Source organism: Phaethon lepturus, unplaced genomic scaffold (genome assembly GCF_000687285.1).
Source record: "Phaethon lepturus isolate BGI_N335 unplaced genomic scaffold, ASM68728v1 scaffold5227, whole genome shotgun sequence".
NCBI lineage: Eukaryota > Metazoa > Chordata > Aves > Phaethontiformes > Phaethontidae > Phaethon > Phaethon lepturus.
This window is the reverse complement of record NW_010549687.1, coordinates 121,354-135,164: the sequence shown is the minus strand read 5'-3', so window position 1 is coordinate 135,164 and position 13,811 is coordinate 121,354. Positions and strand designations below refer to the sequence as shown.

The 13,811-nt window shown below is 40.7% G+C and overlaps 1 protein-coding gene across 1 annotated transcript in view; it reads right to left on the bottom strand.

The window, feature by feature from the left end:
- Positions 1-1,244: 1,244 nt before the first annotated feature.
- LOC104623282 (metabotropic glutamate receptor 1-like) overlaps positions 1,245-13,811 on the bottom strand; it is a 123,854-nt gene continuing 111,287 nt past the window's right edge. The window contains exons 7-9 of the mRNA XM_010290327.1: positions 9,741-9,909; positions 7,759-7,885; positions 1,245-2,179 (exon numbers count right to left, since the gene is read on the bottom strand). Of these exons, the coding sequence (XP_010288629.1) occupies positions 1,245-2,179; positions 7,759-7,885; positions 9,741-9,909 (1,231 nt within the window). The remainder of the gene's footprint in view (positions 2,180-7,758; positions 7,886-9,740; positions 9,910-13,811) is intronic.

Sequence of the window (13,811 nt, the reverse complement as noted above, 5' to 3'; positions counted from 1 at the left end):
GCTCCCTCTCTGACTAGCTCAGGAGCTGGCAGCCTTATCATGGCCTCCATGGCACACTGAGCTGTACATTTGGGTTACTTATGTCTTCATTCCCTTCTTTACTGACCCCCTGCCTGGCAACAAAATAAAAAGTATTGAAGTAGCGTAAAGATAAAATTGATCACAGCATGGGTTTTCTACTGTATTACCTCCATCCTTATCCCTTCCATCTCCAGGATGTAAGAAAACGGTTCTTATGCAAACTGAATCGAAACCAACACAAGTGACTCAGAGAAACCTACAGATCCCAGAGAGCTCAAAATTAACTGAACCTTAATTCTATCAGGAAGCTCAGAAATGTAGACTTCACTGGTTCTTTATTATTTTGATAATTTTTTTAAAATTGGGATAAAAATAATCTAAGCTCATGTCTAGCCCTATGGTGCTTCTTTAAAGATTAAAAAGCAATAAGATAATAAAGAATGCAAATGTTCAGACAGCTGCTCACAGAGAGATGCTGTTTGAAGGAACAGTTCTCTCTCCCCCTCTGCTGTAGCTGGGTTGCTTTTAATTATTAACAAGGAAAATAACAGGTTCGATAGATGCGCATGCAAGTTAATTTTCATTATCAGTTGACTTCTGCAATTTTCACACCAACACTGGATTTGAGAACATGGACAAGTTTACACTAATGATAATTAAGAGTATTGCTCATAATTCTAAATATTAAATAGAGCATAGGGATAGTATGAAGGGTGCTTTTGGATCACAGTAATGAGGATTGTCACAAAACACTACCTTAAAAACTAATGTTCAATCCCCAGCTTTCACACACACATCCCAGTGGCCTTAGACAAGTACATGAGATTTACAACCACTCAGACACAGATTTCTAGTCCCCTTTCCCAGAAGGCTACAATAACACCTCAATTTGAACATAATGCAGAGCAACTGCACGTAGGGGCGTGAGATCCCCATCACATGCATGGAGAGATGGGAGGAGCTGCAAATGGAGATCTGCCACTGCCTGACCTGCCCCAAAGGTAGAGGAGTTGTGTACAGGGCTGCCTTTAGAGCAGGAGAGAAAATAAGCAGCAACATGTCAATATCCATCTGAGGCTTCTAAAGGATCATATCTGCCTTTTCTGCTACACATGAGATGAAAAAATATTACATACCTTACTATTCAGCAAACTATGGTCACCCAAGAGAGGATGGCAAAGAGAGGAACATATACAGATAGAAGTGTACCTGCAGTCAATAACTTACTTTGGATTTCCGGCCCCTGGCTTCTTTCTCCGGAATATGTTGAGGAATGTGTTGGACTTGCAAGGTGCCTTGCCGTCCCCGACATGCATACGCACCACATCTGAGGTGGTGAAGGCACTGCGGACGTTCCTCTCAGGCTTGGCTATGATGATGTACATCTTAGGAGTAAACATGCATCCCAGCGCCACTGTCACGCTGAGGCTCACTGCAAAACAGGTGGTGATGATCTTGTAGTTGCTCCCGAAATAGATAGGCACAAAGGCCAGCCAGATGATACAAGTGGTGTACATGGTGAATGCAATGTACTTGGCCTCATTGAAGTTGGCAGGCACATTGCGAGTCTTGAAGGCATAGTACGTGCAGCTCATGATGAGGAGCCCATTGTAGCCCACAGGAGCCACAACGCCTAAGTTGCTGGTGTTGCAGATAAGGTAAACTTCCTTAATGCTGGGGTAGGAGAGGATGGGCATCGGGGGCTCCAGGATGATCAGCGTGATCACCAGTGTCAACTGCACACTGATCAAAATGGAGGCAATGACCACTTGGGCCCACGCACTCATGAAACGTGGCTTGCGGGTACAGATCTTCTTTTTGCTGCCTGCCAGGATGCGTGCAATGCGGTTGGTTTTGGTCACAAGGGCAGAATAGCACATGGCAGAGGAGAGACCCACCAGAAGGCGCTGGAGGTAGCAGGATGTCGTGGTGGGTTTAGCTATAAGGGTGAAAGGGCAGACGTAACCCAGAAAGATGCCAGCAAGGATAATGTAACAGAGCTCCCGGCTGGAGGATTTGACAACAGGGGTGTCCCTGTAGAGCACAAAGATAAGTGTGACAAACATGGTGACCAGGATCCCCAGGCAGGAGAAGACCACAGCCACAATAGACTCTATATTGCTCCACTGGAGGTACTTCACAGGGATGGGTTCACAGCCTACAGTGTACAGAAAAGAAACAGAATGTTAGAATGTTATCTGCTTGAAGAAAGAACTCTTTTGTTCTAGTTCCAAATATAATTCAAATATTAGCTTATGCCTATGTGCCATTTACAAAGGAGTGAACTGCAGCATGGAGAAGTTTGGATGAAATACATTCAAAACACAGCCATCAATTTTGAGTGTCCCAAACATTTGTTCATGATGCTATAAAGGGAAATGAGATTTGGAATTTTCTTCCTAATTTTTCTTGAAATAGCTCCTGGCAAGCCCAGCATGTCAGAGGTGGAGCTGGGAAGAGAGGCCAGACAAATTCAGCACCATCCAGCACCATTCCTTCATTTCAGCAAGGAAAGGGTGGTTACCAATCAGAATGGGTAGCTTTTTAACCTCCTCAGACTAACTTATTTTAATCTTTATCAAAATCAGTGTAACTTGCCCCACTACATTTTTCTGAGGGTGATTTTATAAATCATAGAAATTAATTAGAGATCTGTTATAGGCAGAAACAAATCCAGAGTCATAATGGAACTATACTATAGATACTATACCTCCTCGTTATATTTCTGTTGGTTTGGGACAATATTACCTTATTCTCATTTTGTCAATTTGCTCTCTCTACACTCCTTTCATAGTCTCCACTAAATAATGTGATCCAATTATTGTGGAGAAGTCAAACCCACAAAATATGCATGCCTTCAAAAAATAAGTGGAAAGGCACTCCTTTATGACTAGTACAGATGTGCAAATGTAGGTAACAGTTAAGATGGTACTTAACTGCTCTCTCCCACACTCAAGTTAAAGAAGTCCCCGGCTACCTTCTTCACTGTGCTGAAGATGTAATACTGGCAAGAAATAATACAGAGAAAATAAAAGTCTCTGTGCTAATAGGATGTTACAGTTGTGAAGCTGGGTTACTGAAAACCTTCATTCTGGCATTTATTAATTTCTGTTCCTGACTCGATAGTGCCAAAAAGCTTTTAACATGTTTCTGTGTCCCAAAGTAAGTGTCCATGGCCTCTTCTACTTCTTGTTTCTGTCTTTTCCCAGTTTCCCTTGGACCCATCTCACCTTTTATGCATTTCCCCCACCTCTCAAGTATCTTTCCTCCCAGTCCCTCACCGTCCCTGTCTCAGTTCCCCTTCCAGATCAGATTTTCCTAGCCAGTCACCTCTCCACCCAGATGTCTCCATTACGAACACTGCTGGTCCAGCTTTTCACATCCTGGACTGGCTGCTCATCACCTCTGCCTGTCTGGGTTCTTGGACACGTCTGGGGAGAGCAGGGGAAAGGCAATGGTGACAGCAAGTTCGTAAGAGAGACATTTTCTTTTCCTCTAAGTTTTGCTGCTAAATCTTAGCAAGGGCCCTGATACTGTGATGAGCAAAAGTCACGCTCAGCCCCTTCCTCCTCAGTATGGAACATATCTACAGAAACCAACCTGTATGAACTAAAAGCTTCTGAGGCCCACAGTTTTGTTCAATTTGTATGCATCTTTAACAGGGTGACACAAATTACTAACTGATATATTTACCAAAATGTCAAGTCCTTCATTCCAAGCAGAGGAGAAGTAAGCAAAGGTATGGATCGGGGTTGAACAGTTTTACTGTAACCTCATTTTGAGAAACAGAAAAAGAAAAAATTTTTTTGTTGAAATTAAAAGAATCAGCCTGAGGCAAAGTCCTGACATGGAAAATTTCTGCTTGAACTTTTAATGTCTGCCAATGTCATACAAACTGAAAGAATGTCTTATAATTCTGTACTCTTTGTCTCTAAGAGTACCGGACTGACTTAACTACAGGTAATGCTGTCTACTTAACTACAGGTAAGGATGTTACAGGTACCTATAACATCAAAAACAATAGAAGTGATAGCACGTGCAACTGGAGTTCTTATTTTATGAAGAAAAGGAATTCTGTTTTGCTCAAAATGGTCTGTTCAAGACTCAGATAGGTGAGGAAACCTATCCTTCCAACCAGTACTTTTATGGTGAAATATGAAGGAAAAACTTTTTATTAGCAGCGGGAACCTCTGGCCACTGGCCACAGCAGCGCTGAGTGGAAGTTGTCTCCTTCTTTGATTCAATATCAGACTAAGAACCAGAAGCTCCTCTTCATTGATTAATACATGCAAAACTATTAAACAAGAGTCTGGTTGCTGGAGAGGTTACGTTTCAATGTGGGCTTAAGGTTAGCAACATCAAACCATACTCATATTATCACTTCTTAAATGATATTTTCAGAGCCTTAGCCCCGATTCAGCACAGTAGTTAAGCCTATCGATTGCTTTAAGCTTATCCTGCATAAGGTCTTAGAAATCTGTTTCATTAAATCAGTGTAATTCCTGTGCACCAGCAAGCCCCAAGAGCCATATATGCTACAAACGTTGCAAAAAGCTGCCTGCACTGCTTATATCAGCAAACAGTTGTTGGTTGTCAGCACCTGTGAAGGTGGGTCGATTCCCAGCTAGGAAAAAGCAGGCTAGGGAACCTTGTTGAGACTGCAGAAGGATACTCAGGAAATTGTGTATTGACAGGTTAAAAAAAAAAAACACCACCACAAAAATCCCCCCAAAAACCCACAAAAACTAACCCAAACCTCAAAAAAAAAAAAAAAAAAAAATCAGACAATCAGTGGCAAAAGCTTCATAGTTAAAAGTTTCTAATAAAAAGCTGTTTAGTAACTTTCATCTACTATTTTCCCTGCACTTTAACCATGAATCATTTCCTAGAGCAGAAGGCTAATCGATTTTTTAATTATTTTTAAAAAATTATATTCATACTGCAAGGTCAATAAGACAATCCAGGATGCTTTCTGAGGTCATTAACACACCCCAGCTAACTGATGGCCCCAAACCTCTATGATTCATTTCATAATATTCTATAAAACTTCCTGTCCTATATTGTTTTATTGCTTATTTAAGATGATTTATGTAACTGGGTTTACTAGCTTGACATTCGTTCTTCTTATATTAGTTTCTGATCCTATAAAAGATATCTCTTCCTGGCACAAGGCGTTAAGATACTGGTTTTAGTGACTATTTGTCAGGTCAGGTTTTTATCATCTGTGGTGAGAAATACTTTGTGCCTGCTGATTCCAATTCACTGAACACATATTTAGGGGAAGCAATCTAAAAAAAAAAAAAAAAGTACATTTAAAAATAAAAACAAAATGTCAGGAAAGGATTGCTGTGCAACAGAGACTGATTGCAAATTGAGAGGTTGAGCACCTCAAAAAGCATGTCTTAGGAAATGGGTTAGTATGTGCTTCATGTTTCTTAAAGCAACTAAGGATTTTAGAGCCTCCATCTGTGATGGAAAATGGGACTAAAACTGCATACATGTTCAGCATTTAAGATTTAAGGCAAAGGGAAAAACAATCCGGAATGTGAGATGTTAACGTCCATGTCTAGATGCTATGGTGACTCGCAGAGTATGAATACACACATAAAACCAAGCCATAAAAACACATTTGATAGGAGGAATACTGTCAAGTAAAGAGAACTCCAAATTAAATGGTACGAATGCTGACTCCTGCAAAGCCCAAGAGTTTATCTATCTAGCTCAGTCTCCCTTTTCTAAAGGTTAGGGTGCCATCAGCTTCTCGTCACAACTTTGTACTTGGTACTACAATTCAAGTAAAATGAATTGCAGAGGTTAAAAAAGAAGTTCTTTCCCTAATAAGAGAGAATGCAGAAGCTGTGCAGGAGCAGATTGCCATTTTGATGTTCTCTAGGAAATCAGTTGATGGCTATGCTGTCATTTGGCTGACACTACTGTGATTTTAGAACAGCAGCAGTCCAGTCTCCTTACTGAGAAGAAACACAAATCAGCAGGTCATCTACTGATTTCATTAAAAGTTAATAGATTGCAACATGCCCCTGAGATTTTTTCCATCACTGATGCTTTCCTCAACTCCTTTCAGCAGTGCCTGTCATTTTGACATGCCCCCTTTTGAGCTATTTTGGGCAGATGGTAGCACTGAACTATATTCGCTCAAGTGCACATTGATCTCTCACTACGTTCTTGTTCTGCCTTATTGATTAAAAAGAAGTCCCAGTTTTCTTCCCTGAATAGTACATACAAATAATTCTGTGAACTTCCAAGACTAACACACCACGGTTCTCTGTAGATATCTGCTTTAAAATTGGCAGACACTGGTGTCCTAGGAGGCGGGACCTGAATATGAGCTTTTCCAATGGTCAGGACATTTATGAAGGGTGCTGTGGATTTTCTGGTGTCTAGTAAAACAAGAAGATTCTCCACAACTGGGGCTGTTACAAAAGGTATTTTTCAAGAACTCCTCTTCCTATAAACCAGCTACAAGAATCTTGAAGGAACTGAATGATCACTGATATTTCTGTATCCTGACAAATCTGGTTGAAGCAGGTTCGCTTGCAGACCAGAGAGGGGCAGGGGGTGGAGGGGGGTGAGAAGTATGGGATATAGGCAGAAACACACACATCTGGGACATGACCATGGCTTATTTTCCACAGAAAGCCAAGATAGAAAATGGATCAGGTTTCCCAGTTTATTGTGATTAATAATATATTTTTAGCTAGAGAAGTGACCAGCTTTCCCTCTCAAAATAAAGCCTCTGAAAGCTCACACACTCACTTGGCTTCAGTGTCTAGCTTAACAAAGTTTCTTGGAATTATTTAATCAAGGTTTGAGTACTTCATCTATGTGTTAAATGCTGCAGCAGTATCTATTGCCAGACAGTCATATTGAAGGACAAAGATGTAGTAAGCTGCACACTTGATCTTCAACTAGGTAGTCAGATTGTTTCTCTGACTAGGAATGATGCCCTGCTGAATACTGGAGGACAAGATTCACAGGTGCGGCATACGGCAGAAGTACAGTCATCTTTTACAGTGCAAACCCCAAGGTCAAGGTGGTACTTCTCAGTGCATTAAATCTATTTTCTTGGGGTAGTGGTTATTGCAAAGCCCAGAGCAGGTGTGGAGCTTGACTTTCATAGGTACAAAATAACAGAAAGATGCCATAGCATACAATTCATCCAAAGCATATTACACAGGGGAGACCAATTCTAGCTATTTCCCTTTCTTCTGCCAGCTTTTCTTAGGATTTTATTGACGTTCCTCTTGCTGGCGGGTGCAGTGAGAATGATCTTTATACCAAATGAAAGTCTGGTAGTCAGTTACTGTATGCCCTGAAATCCCAAATAAAGTATTACTAATTGCATGGTAGAAAAGTCAGAAGAGTATCAAGTCAATCTGACAAGGATGCACTGAGCTCTTGTGATAATCACTGCTAAAACTGCAGCAAATGCCGCTAAATTCATTAGTAGTCTAACAGCTTTATCAATGCTTATGCTAACTGAAGGGAAGGAACAGACAGAGTATGTCATTTCTCGGTACAAATTTCGCCGTCTTTATTGTTACTGCTGTTGAACTGAGCCAAAAAATGTAGCACTTCACTCACCCTAAACTACAATGAGATGTGTGGTTAAATATATACCTTTAGTATCTCTGAATGCTGCCACTTTACTCTCCACTACACACCATTCTCCTTGTGCCCTGTCAAATGGGAATGCGTTTGGAGGGACACGTTCCCTACCTGTCAGGTCAGCATTCGGCCACCAGCCAAGCTCACAGGCTTTGCATGTGAATTCATCCTGAACAAATTCATTCTCCTTGCAAGCGGTGCAAATCCAGCAGCAACTCACTTCTCCTTTCCTGATCACCTGTAATGCAAAAGGCATCCTCAGCTATGATCAAGAAAACACAGAAGCCCCCCCCAGCAAACAGGTACTACCTGCACTGTTTAAATTATGACAGAATTCCTGTGTACAGCACATTTCAAACAACTAGAAAACACGAACTTGATTCTGTATCTACCCTGCATATTAAAATTTGTGCTTAAGAGTTCAAGGATAATCTCTGGGGACAATTCTATTTTGTTCTGGGGGGAGCAGTTCTGAGTTAAAGTACAAAACAATTTTTCTTTTGGTACAGAGGCATGGTGAGTGTTGTATTTTCAATCAAACTTGAGAAGAGGTTTAATCTGAGAGATGGTTCAGGTCAGGACAAGTAGCTCAGCCCATGCTTAATATCTATGGCACAGTAAAAAGCAGTAAACAAAGTCAAAGGTTAGAACAATGAGTGATTCATGCTCATATATATATACACACAAGCACACGCACACACACATAAATTCTAATTTACATTGAAGTCTCTTTGGGGCTCATTACACTAGTGTAAATAGAAATTCAAATAAGAGCAAATTTAAAAAAATACTGCCAAAAGGCTGTAATAGGTACAAACAGAAAATAAAACCACTATGTGATGACCAAGAGCATGCTTCGGAACAGCTCTTCTGGAGATGAATGTCACTGAAAGCTGTATCTTTCTCTGCTGTGAAGGCTGCTAAGTGTAATGATCCAATGTTGAAAAGATGCTTTACTCATCTTGACTGCTAGTTTTGTTACAATGAGGCTGAAAGAAAGATTAAGGATACCTCCAGCTCATGGGGCTCCAACAGAGACTCTGGCTCCGTTTGCCAGGAAGGAGGAATCCAGCCTTCTCTCCAGGATCTTTCTATCCATCTACATGCGGAGCTAAGCGCAGTAATGAAACCACAAAATGTTTGTTTTATTGAATGCTGGGTTTGTGGGCTTTTTTTGTTAACATGTCCTCCTGCAGTCTGTGGAGAGAGTCCAATAGACTTCAATGGGAGCCGAAGCTGGCATTTTGTATGCGTGGTGTTTACATATACACACATACACAAACTGCATCATCTCAAAAACAGGGAAAAGATGTTTTGAAGGGTAGTAAATACCAATAACGTTTCCACTCCAAGATTGTTGGAGTATGTCAGTATGCCTTTGCCAAATCATCAATCACTTATTGCTCAGAGTAGCAATATAGAATTAAAAAGCTGCAAATGTGCTTATTAAATGAAATTAGAAGGGAAGGTCTGCTCTAAGGTGATTTTCCTGAATGGGCTTCTTGCCATTTTAAACTTACTGCATCCATACCATTTTGATAGTGGTGGAACATGTCTTTATGTCATTCAGACATGGCAGGTGGCTAATCATTTATAGCTTCATACAAGTGCTACTGTTTGGTAAACACAGAGTGATTTCATTTGTGTTTCCATACCTCCTGTTGTGAACACAAGACACAAATAGGCCTTTTTTCCCCCCGCTTTTTTTCTTGCAGGTGTTATTGCTGGAACAAAATACTAGATTCCCATGGGTCACGTTGTTTTCAGGATCAGCCCCCAAGTGAATCACAGCCACTGAATGTTGTAGGAAATGACTAAGTGAAAATCTTGTTCTTTCTCACATAAGGTAAAATTCAAATCCTGTCACACTAGAAGACTCTGCATCACTACCAAGGGCAATTTTAGAAAACACGGGCCTGTGTATGGGATTGTAAGAGTAAGATGCTAATCTAGGAGTCTTTCTATACTTTTGGCTTTCCTGAAGAAAAGGAAGTCCTATCCCTTGGCTTGGAAGAAGCTTGCTTGAGTATAGGGAAAAAACACTGACTGGTTATTCACATTTCTGTAGCAGAAAGCAAGTGTCTGAGGCACACCTTAATCTGGCCTTTCAAGCAAGGCTCACTGCACACCGATCGGACCATTCCACTCTTGTTCATCTGAATCCTGTAGTCGTCGATGTTGAGCACGCCCTCATGCCAGGTCCCAATGTGGACGTAGTCGTAGCGGTTGGGCTCTATGTACTGCAGGTTCATTATGTCATACCTGCAAGGGAAAAAAGAGAAAGCAAGTCACTGTCCTGCAACACAAAGGATAAAAATTTACCTTGCCCTTTTCCTTCTGCCTCCCTTAATATACATGTTATCCCTTAACACCAGGGACTAGAGTTTCACAGAAACACCAAACACTGTAGGATTTGCAGCAGAATCATGGGAAATGACAGCTCTCATTGCCACACAATTACTAATTGCCTGCTCTGCTTAGATAAAAATGTGGGTAAAAAGTTGTGTGTCTAGGAAGTACTGCATGACAAAGACAGCAAGTTCTGCTAAAAATGCATACGTAGGAACTATCTGCATGGTCTATTTTTCAGCCATTTTTCAAGATGTCTTTAACATTCACTTGGTGCTTCCATACAGGTTGTTTGCAGTATTGCCCCTGCTAGGAGCTCTAAAGTAATCCACAGAAATGCTCAAACTATCTGAACTGGTATGCCAGAAGTTAACTGCAAGCACTAGTTCAACTATTTATATTACCCAACCCAGTGAGGCTGTCAGGAAAAGTTAGCAGCGCAGGCACAAAATTTACTTTCTCACCTTAGACAAGTAGGAAAGAACTTCCCGAGACTAGTGTAAAGGAGGCACAAAACACTGCTACAATAAATATTCAGCTTCCCTACCTCCATCATTGCCCTCCATGGGTTGGGCCTTACACATCCCTTACTGCTAATTATTCTGTTCCTCCTTTAACCCACAGAATGTGACTTGTGCAAAGTGGTGATTACGTGTGGTGATTTCTTAGTAGGAAATAAGCAAGAATGGGAGAATGAATATTGGAGTGCACAGAGAGGAAGAACCACAAAAGAAGCTGGACCTACAGGCTGGCCTCTTAAGATGAGAAGGAGGAGAGCATTGTTTAAAAAAGGACAAGAGAAAGAGGGCTACAAACCAGAAATCAGCACTGGAGCTGAAAATCACAAAGCATCTTCTGTTTTCCAAGCCTGGGAGTTACTGCCTTGTTTTTCTCTACTGGATTGTCTCAGTTTCTGGGGAAAAAATCTTGTTTATAATAAGTGTTGCTAATCTGTATGTGCATTAGGAATGAAAGGTAACCAAAGTATGAGCCACAAATAAAACTGGTATGCTTGGTTGTGGGCAAAGAGACATACCCATTTCTTTCTTTTCCCTGCTGAGGTTCAAACGTGCAAAACTTCAACTCTCTGCACTTCACAGAAGAAAACGGTGCTAGAATTACTCTCTAGAGGTCTGTTTTTCTTACTTAAGTCCTTGGGATCTCTCTAGTTAAAGACCATTTACAGAAGTGAATATTTACACTTGCGTTTAGACCTCAGTCTTGCAAATATGCATACTTGGGCAATGCCAGTGCCACTGCAGAGCTCCAGTGAATCACATGGGAAAAGGAACTCTTGCCAGTGAGTTCAATGGAGCGTCAAGCAAGAGGCAGCTCCATTGGTTGGCAATCAGCTATTAATTGAGGTGTTCCTTACAAAAGGAGTAAATTTCAAATTCACTAGTAAAAAACTCCTTCTCATATCGCAACCCTTGCAAAGGAAGAACATAAAAAAAGGGGAAAACCTATTTGGGTTTTAGTGTGCAGATTCTTTTCATTTTTTCAGAACTATATTACAAGGCACAGAGTAGCACTAATGCAATGTCAATCAAGAGCTGGCAATTTCAGGGATATGATTTTAGGTTGAAAGCCATTCTTATGTTTTCATATAATACTGTTCCCTATCAGTTATCTATCAAAGAATAAAGTATGCAGACTAAAAGCTCTTACACAGTCTTGCTGTGTTGTAGACAAGTTGTACTGCAGTGTTTGCAGCTTTGATATGCAGCTTGAATTTAAGTGGAAAAATGTAGTTTAACAAATACACTTGGTATATGGAGACATGCTTAAGTTCTTTATCCTTTCCTTCTTTCCCTTAATGAAAAAGTTCTACTTTGAGTAAGGACAAGTTCAGTGCTGGAATACCTCCCTTCCTCCCTTCACTCATACATGTACAGCTTTAGTAGTTTTGGGTTGTGTCCAAGCTAAAAATTACTATCCTAAAAGAAGTGCTTTGAAAAAAGTTGTGAAGCTTTAAGGGAGTGAGGGTCACGGAGGCAGCTGGATTTCACAGACATATGGCAGCATTTACAGAAGCCATGGAAACGTTCTGCACATAAGAAAATGAACCTTTATTTTAATATAAGGGTAAGCTCTCCAGTATATTGGGAAATGATGTGACCAAATATGTGGTATCATATGAACAAGTTACTTGTGAGGTGAGCGAGACCATGAGCCAGCTGGTCACAGGCACACTCCTACTGTGTGAGTCTGAGATGGCTGAAGTTACCTTTCTCCGTAATACCAGCCTGGCAGTAAGGTTTGCTATCCTGGAAGGCAGAATGGAAAACAGCAATGGTGAACAATGCTGGGATGTAACTGGACAAAAGAACCGCCCATGGACCCAAACTCCAAAACAACCATGTATATTTGATACACATTCCATAAGTTTGAAGTATTTGAGTTATGCATTTGATAATTTACTCAAAGCATTGGAGTTGATAGAGTTGCCATTTCTGAAGCTAGAACAGGTACTTGGAACTTTGAACTAGATGGAGTTACATAGGTCTATGTCCAAGTCTAGTTAGGGTGAAATGAGCAAAAACTTTTCTGTTAGCTTGTGAACCTCAGCATTTCTCCACACATCAGACATCCATTGTAGTGGCTGAAAGTTCTCCTGCCTGGCGTCACATAGCGTTTTATGGTCAGAGGCCTACACAAGTTGCTTGTCCTAGAGAGGTAATTTTCTTCATACCTGCAGTAAGCTAAAAGTAGGCAGTTACCCTAGAACAGAAAAGAGCTCAAAATGGATCTGTCCCCTGCCCCTTGCATAGGCCAGAGGAGAATGTGGTATTGACTACTGCATCCCTCTCATCTTCTCCAGCCATTTCCGGGAATTTGAGTGATACGATCACTATTGAGAAAGGAAATGGGAGGTACTCGATGAAAGTAAAAAGTTCAGCGATTTTACCAGCATATTCTTAATGACAGTATAGCGAGCACATACAGCTGTTGATCTTCCAGAGCTACATCCACGTCCTTTTTCCTGGAGTCAGTTAAGTGAGTGCATTTGTGCCCTTCTGATAAAGCTCTGCTTAACATTTCTGCATAAAAGCTCTTCAAAGAAAAGATACTGCACAGAAGACATAAACCTTTGAAAAAGTGCTTCATGTTTTCTAATCTCATTTTGATAAAAGCTTGAAAACATTAATTGAGCCCGAGATAGAAAAAAAGATATATCTAAACAAATGGTTAAGGTTGGACAAAGCTGTAAGGAGTTCAAACCAGGAAATTATGCGAGTGTCAAGCAAACATAACTACAAGCATCTTACCTGCTCTACCCATGGTGATTGTAACTAGGAGCTTGTGAGAGTCAATTGCTCAAAGAACCTCACAGATTTTGAAAATAAAATATGAGGAATGTTGCTGGCTTCTAAGAAGGAGTGTTGCCTTATTCCACCTTGTGAAGTTGATTTGGTCACATAAAATGGTAACATAATATCAAAAAGTTTGTACATATTTGTGTGACACTCTTGCACTGCCAGATAAAAGCTAAAAACTTAGGAAATTTCAGTTCTGGCTCTCTTTGCTGTATTTAGGTGTTGTATGTGGTACAAAAGCTCTGTTGGGTATTGATACAGTGGTATGGTATGTTCATTCATCTGCAAAGAGCTTTTCCTTGTGGGGCTGTGGAAATGCTGGGGCTAATCTGGAGCTAAATACAATCCTGCATGGGCATAAACTACCGCTGGCATACAAGGATCTAACAGGCTGCGCAGGTCACATTTCATACACATATCATCATTCTCTGGTATGATATTGGCCACGTCATAAATGCCACAGACTGATACAAAGTTTACAGCAGGAAAAACAAACAG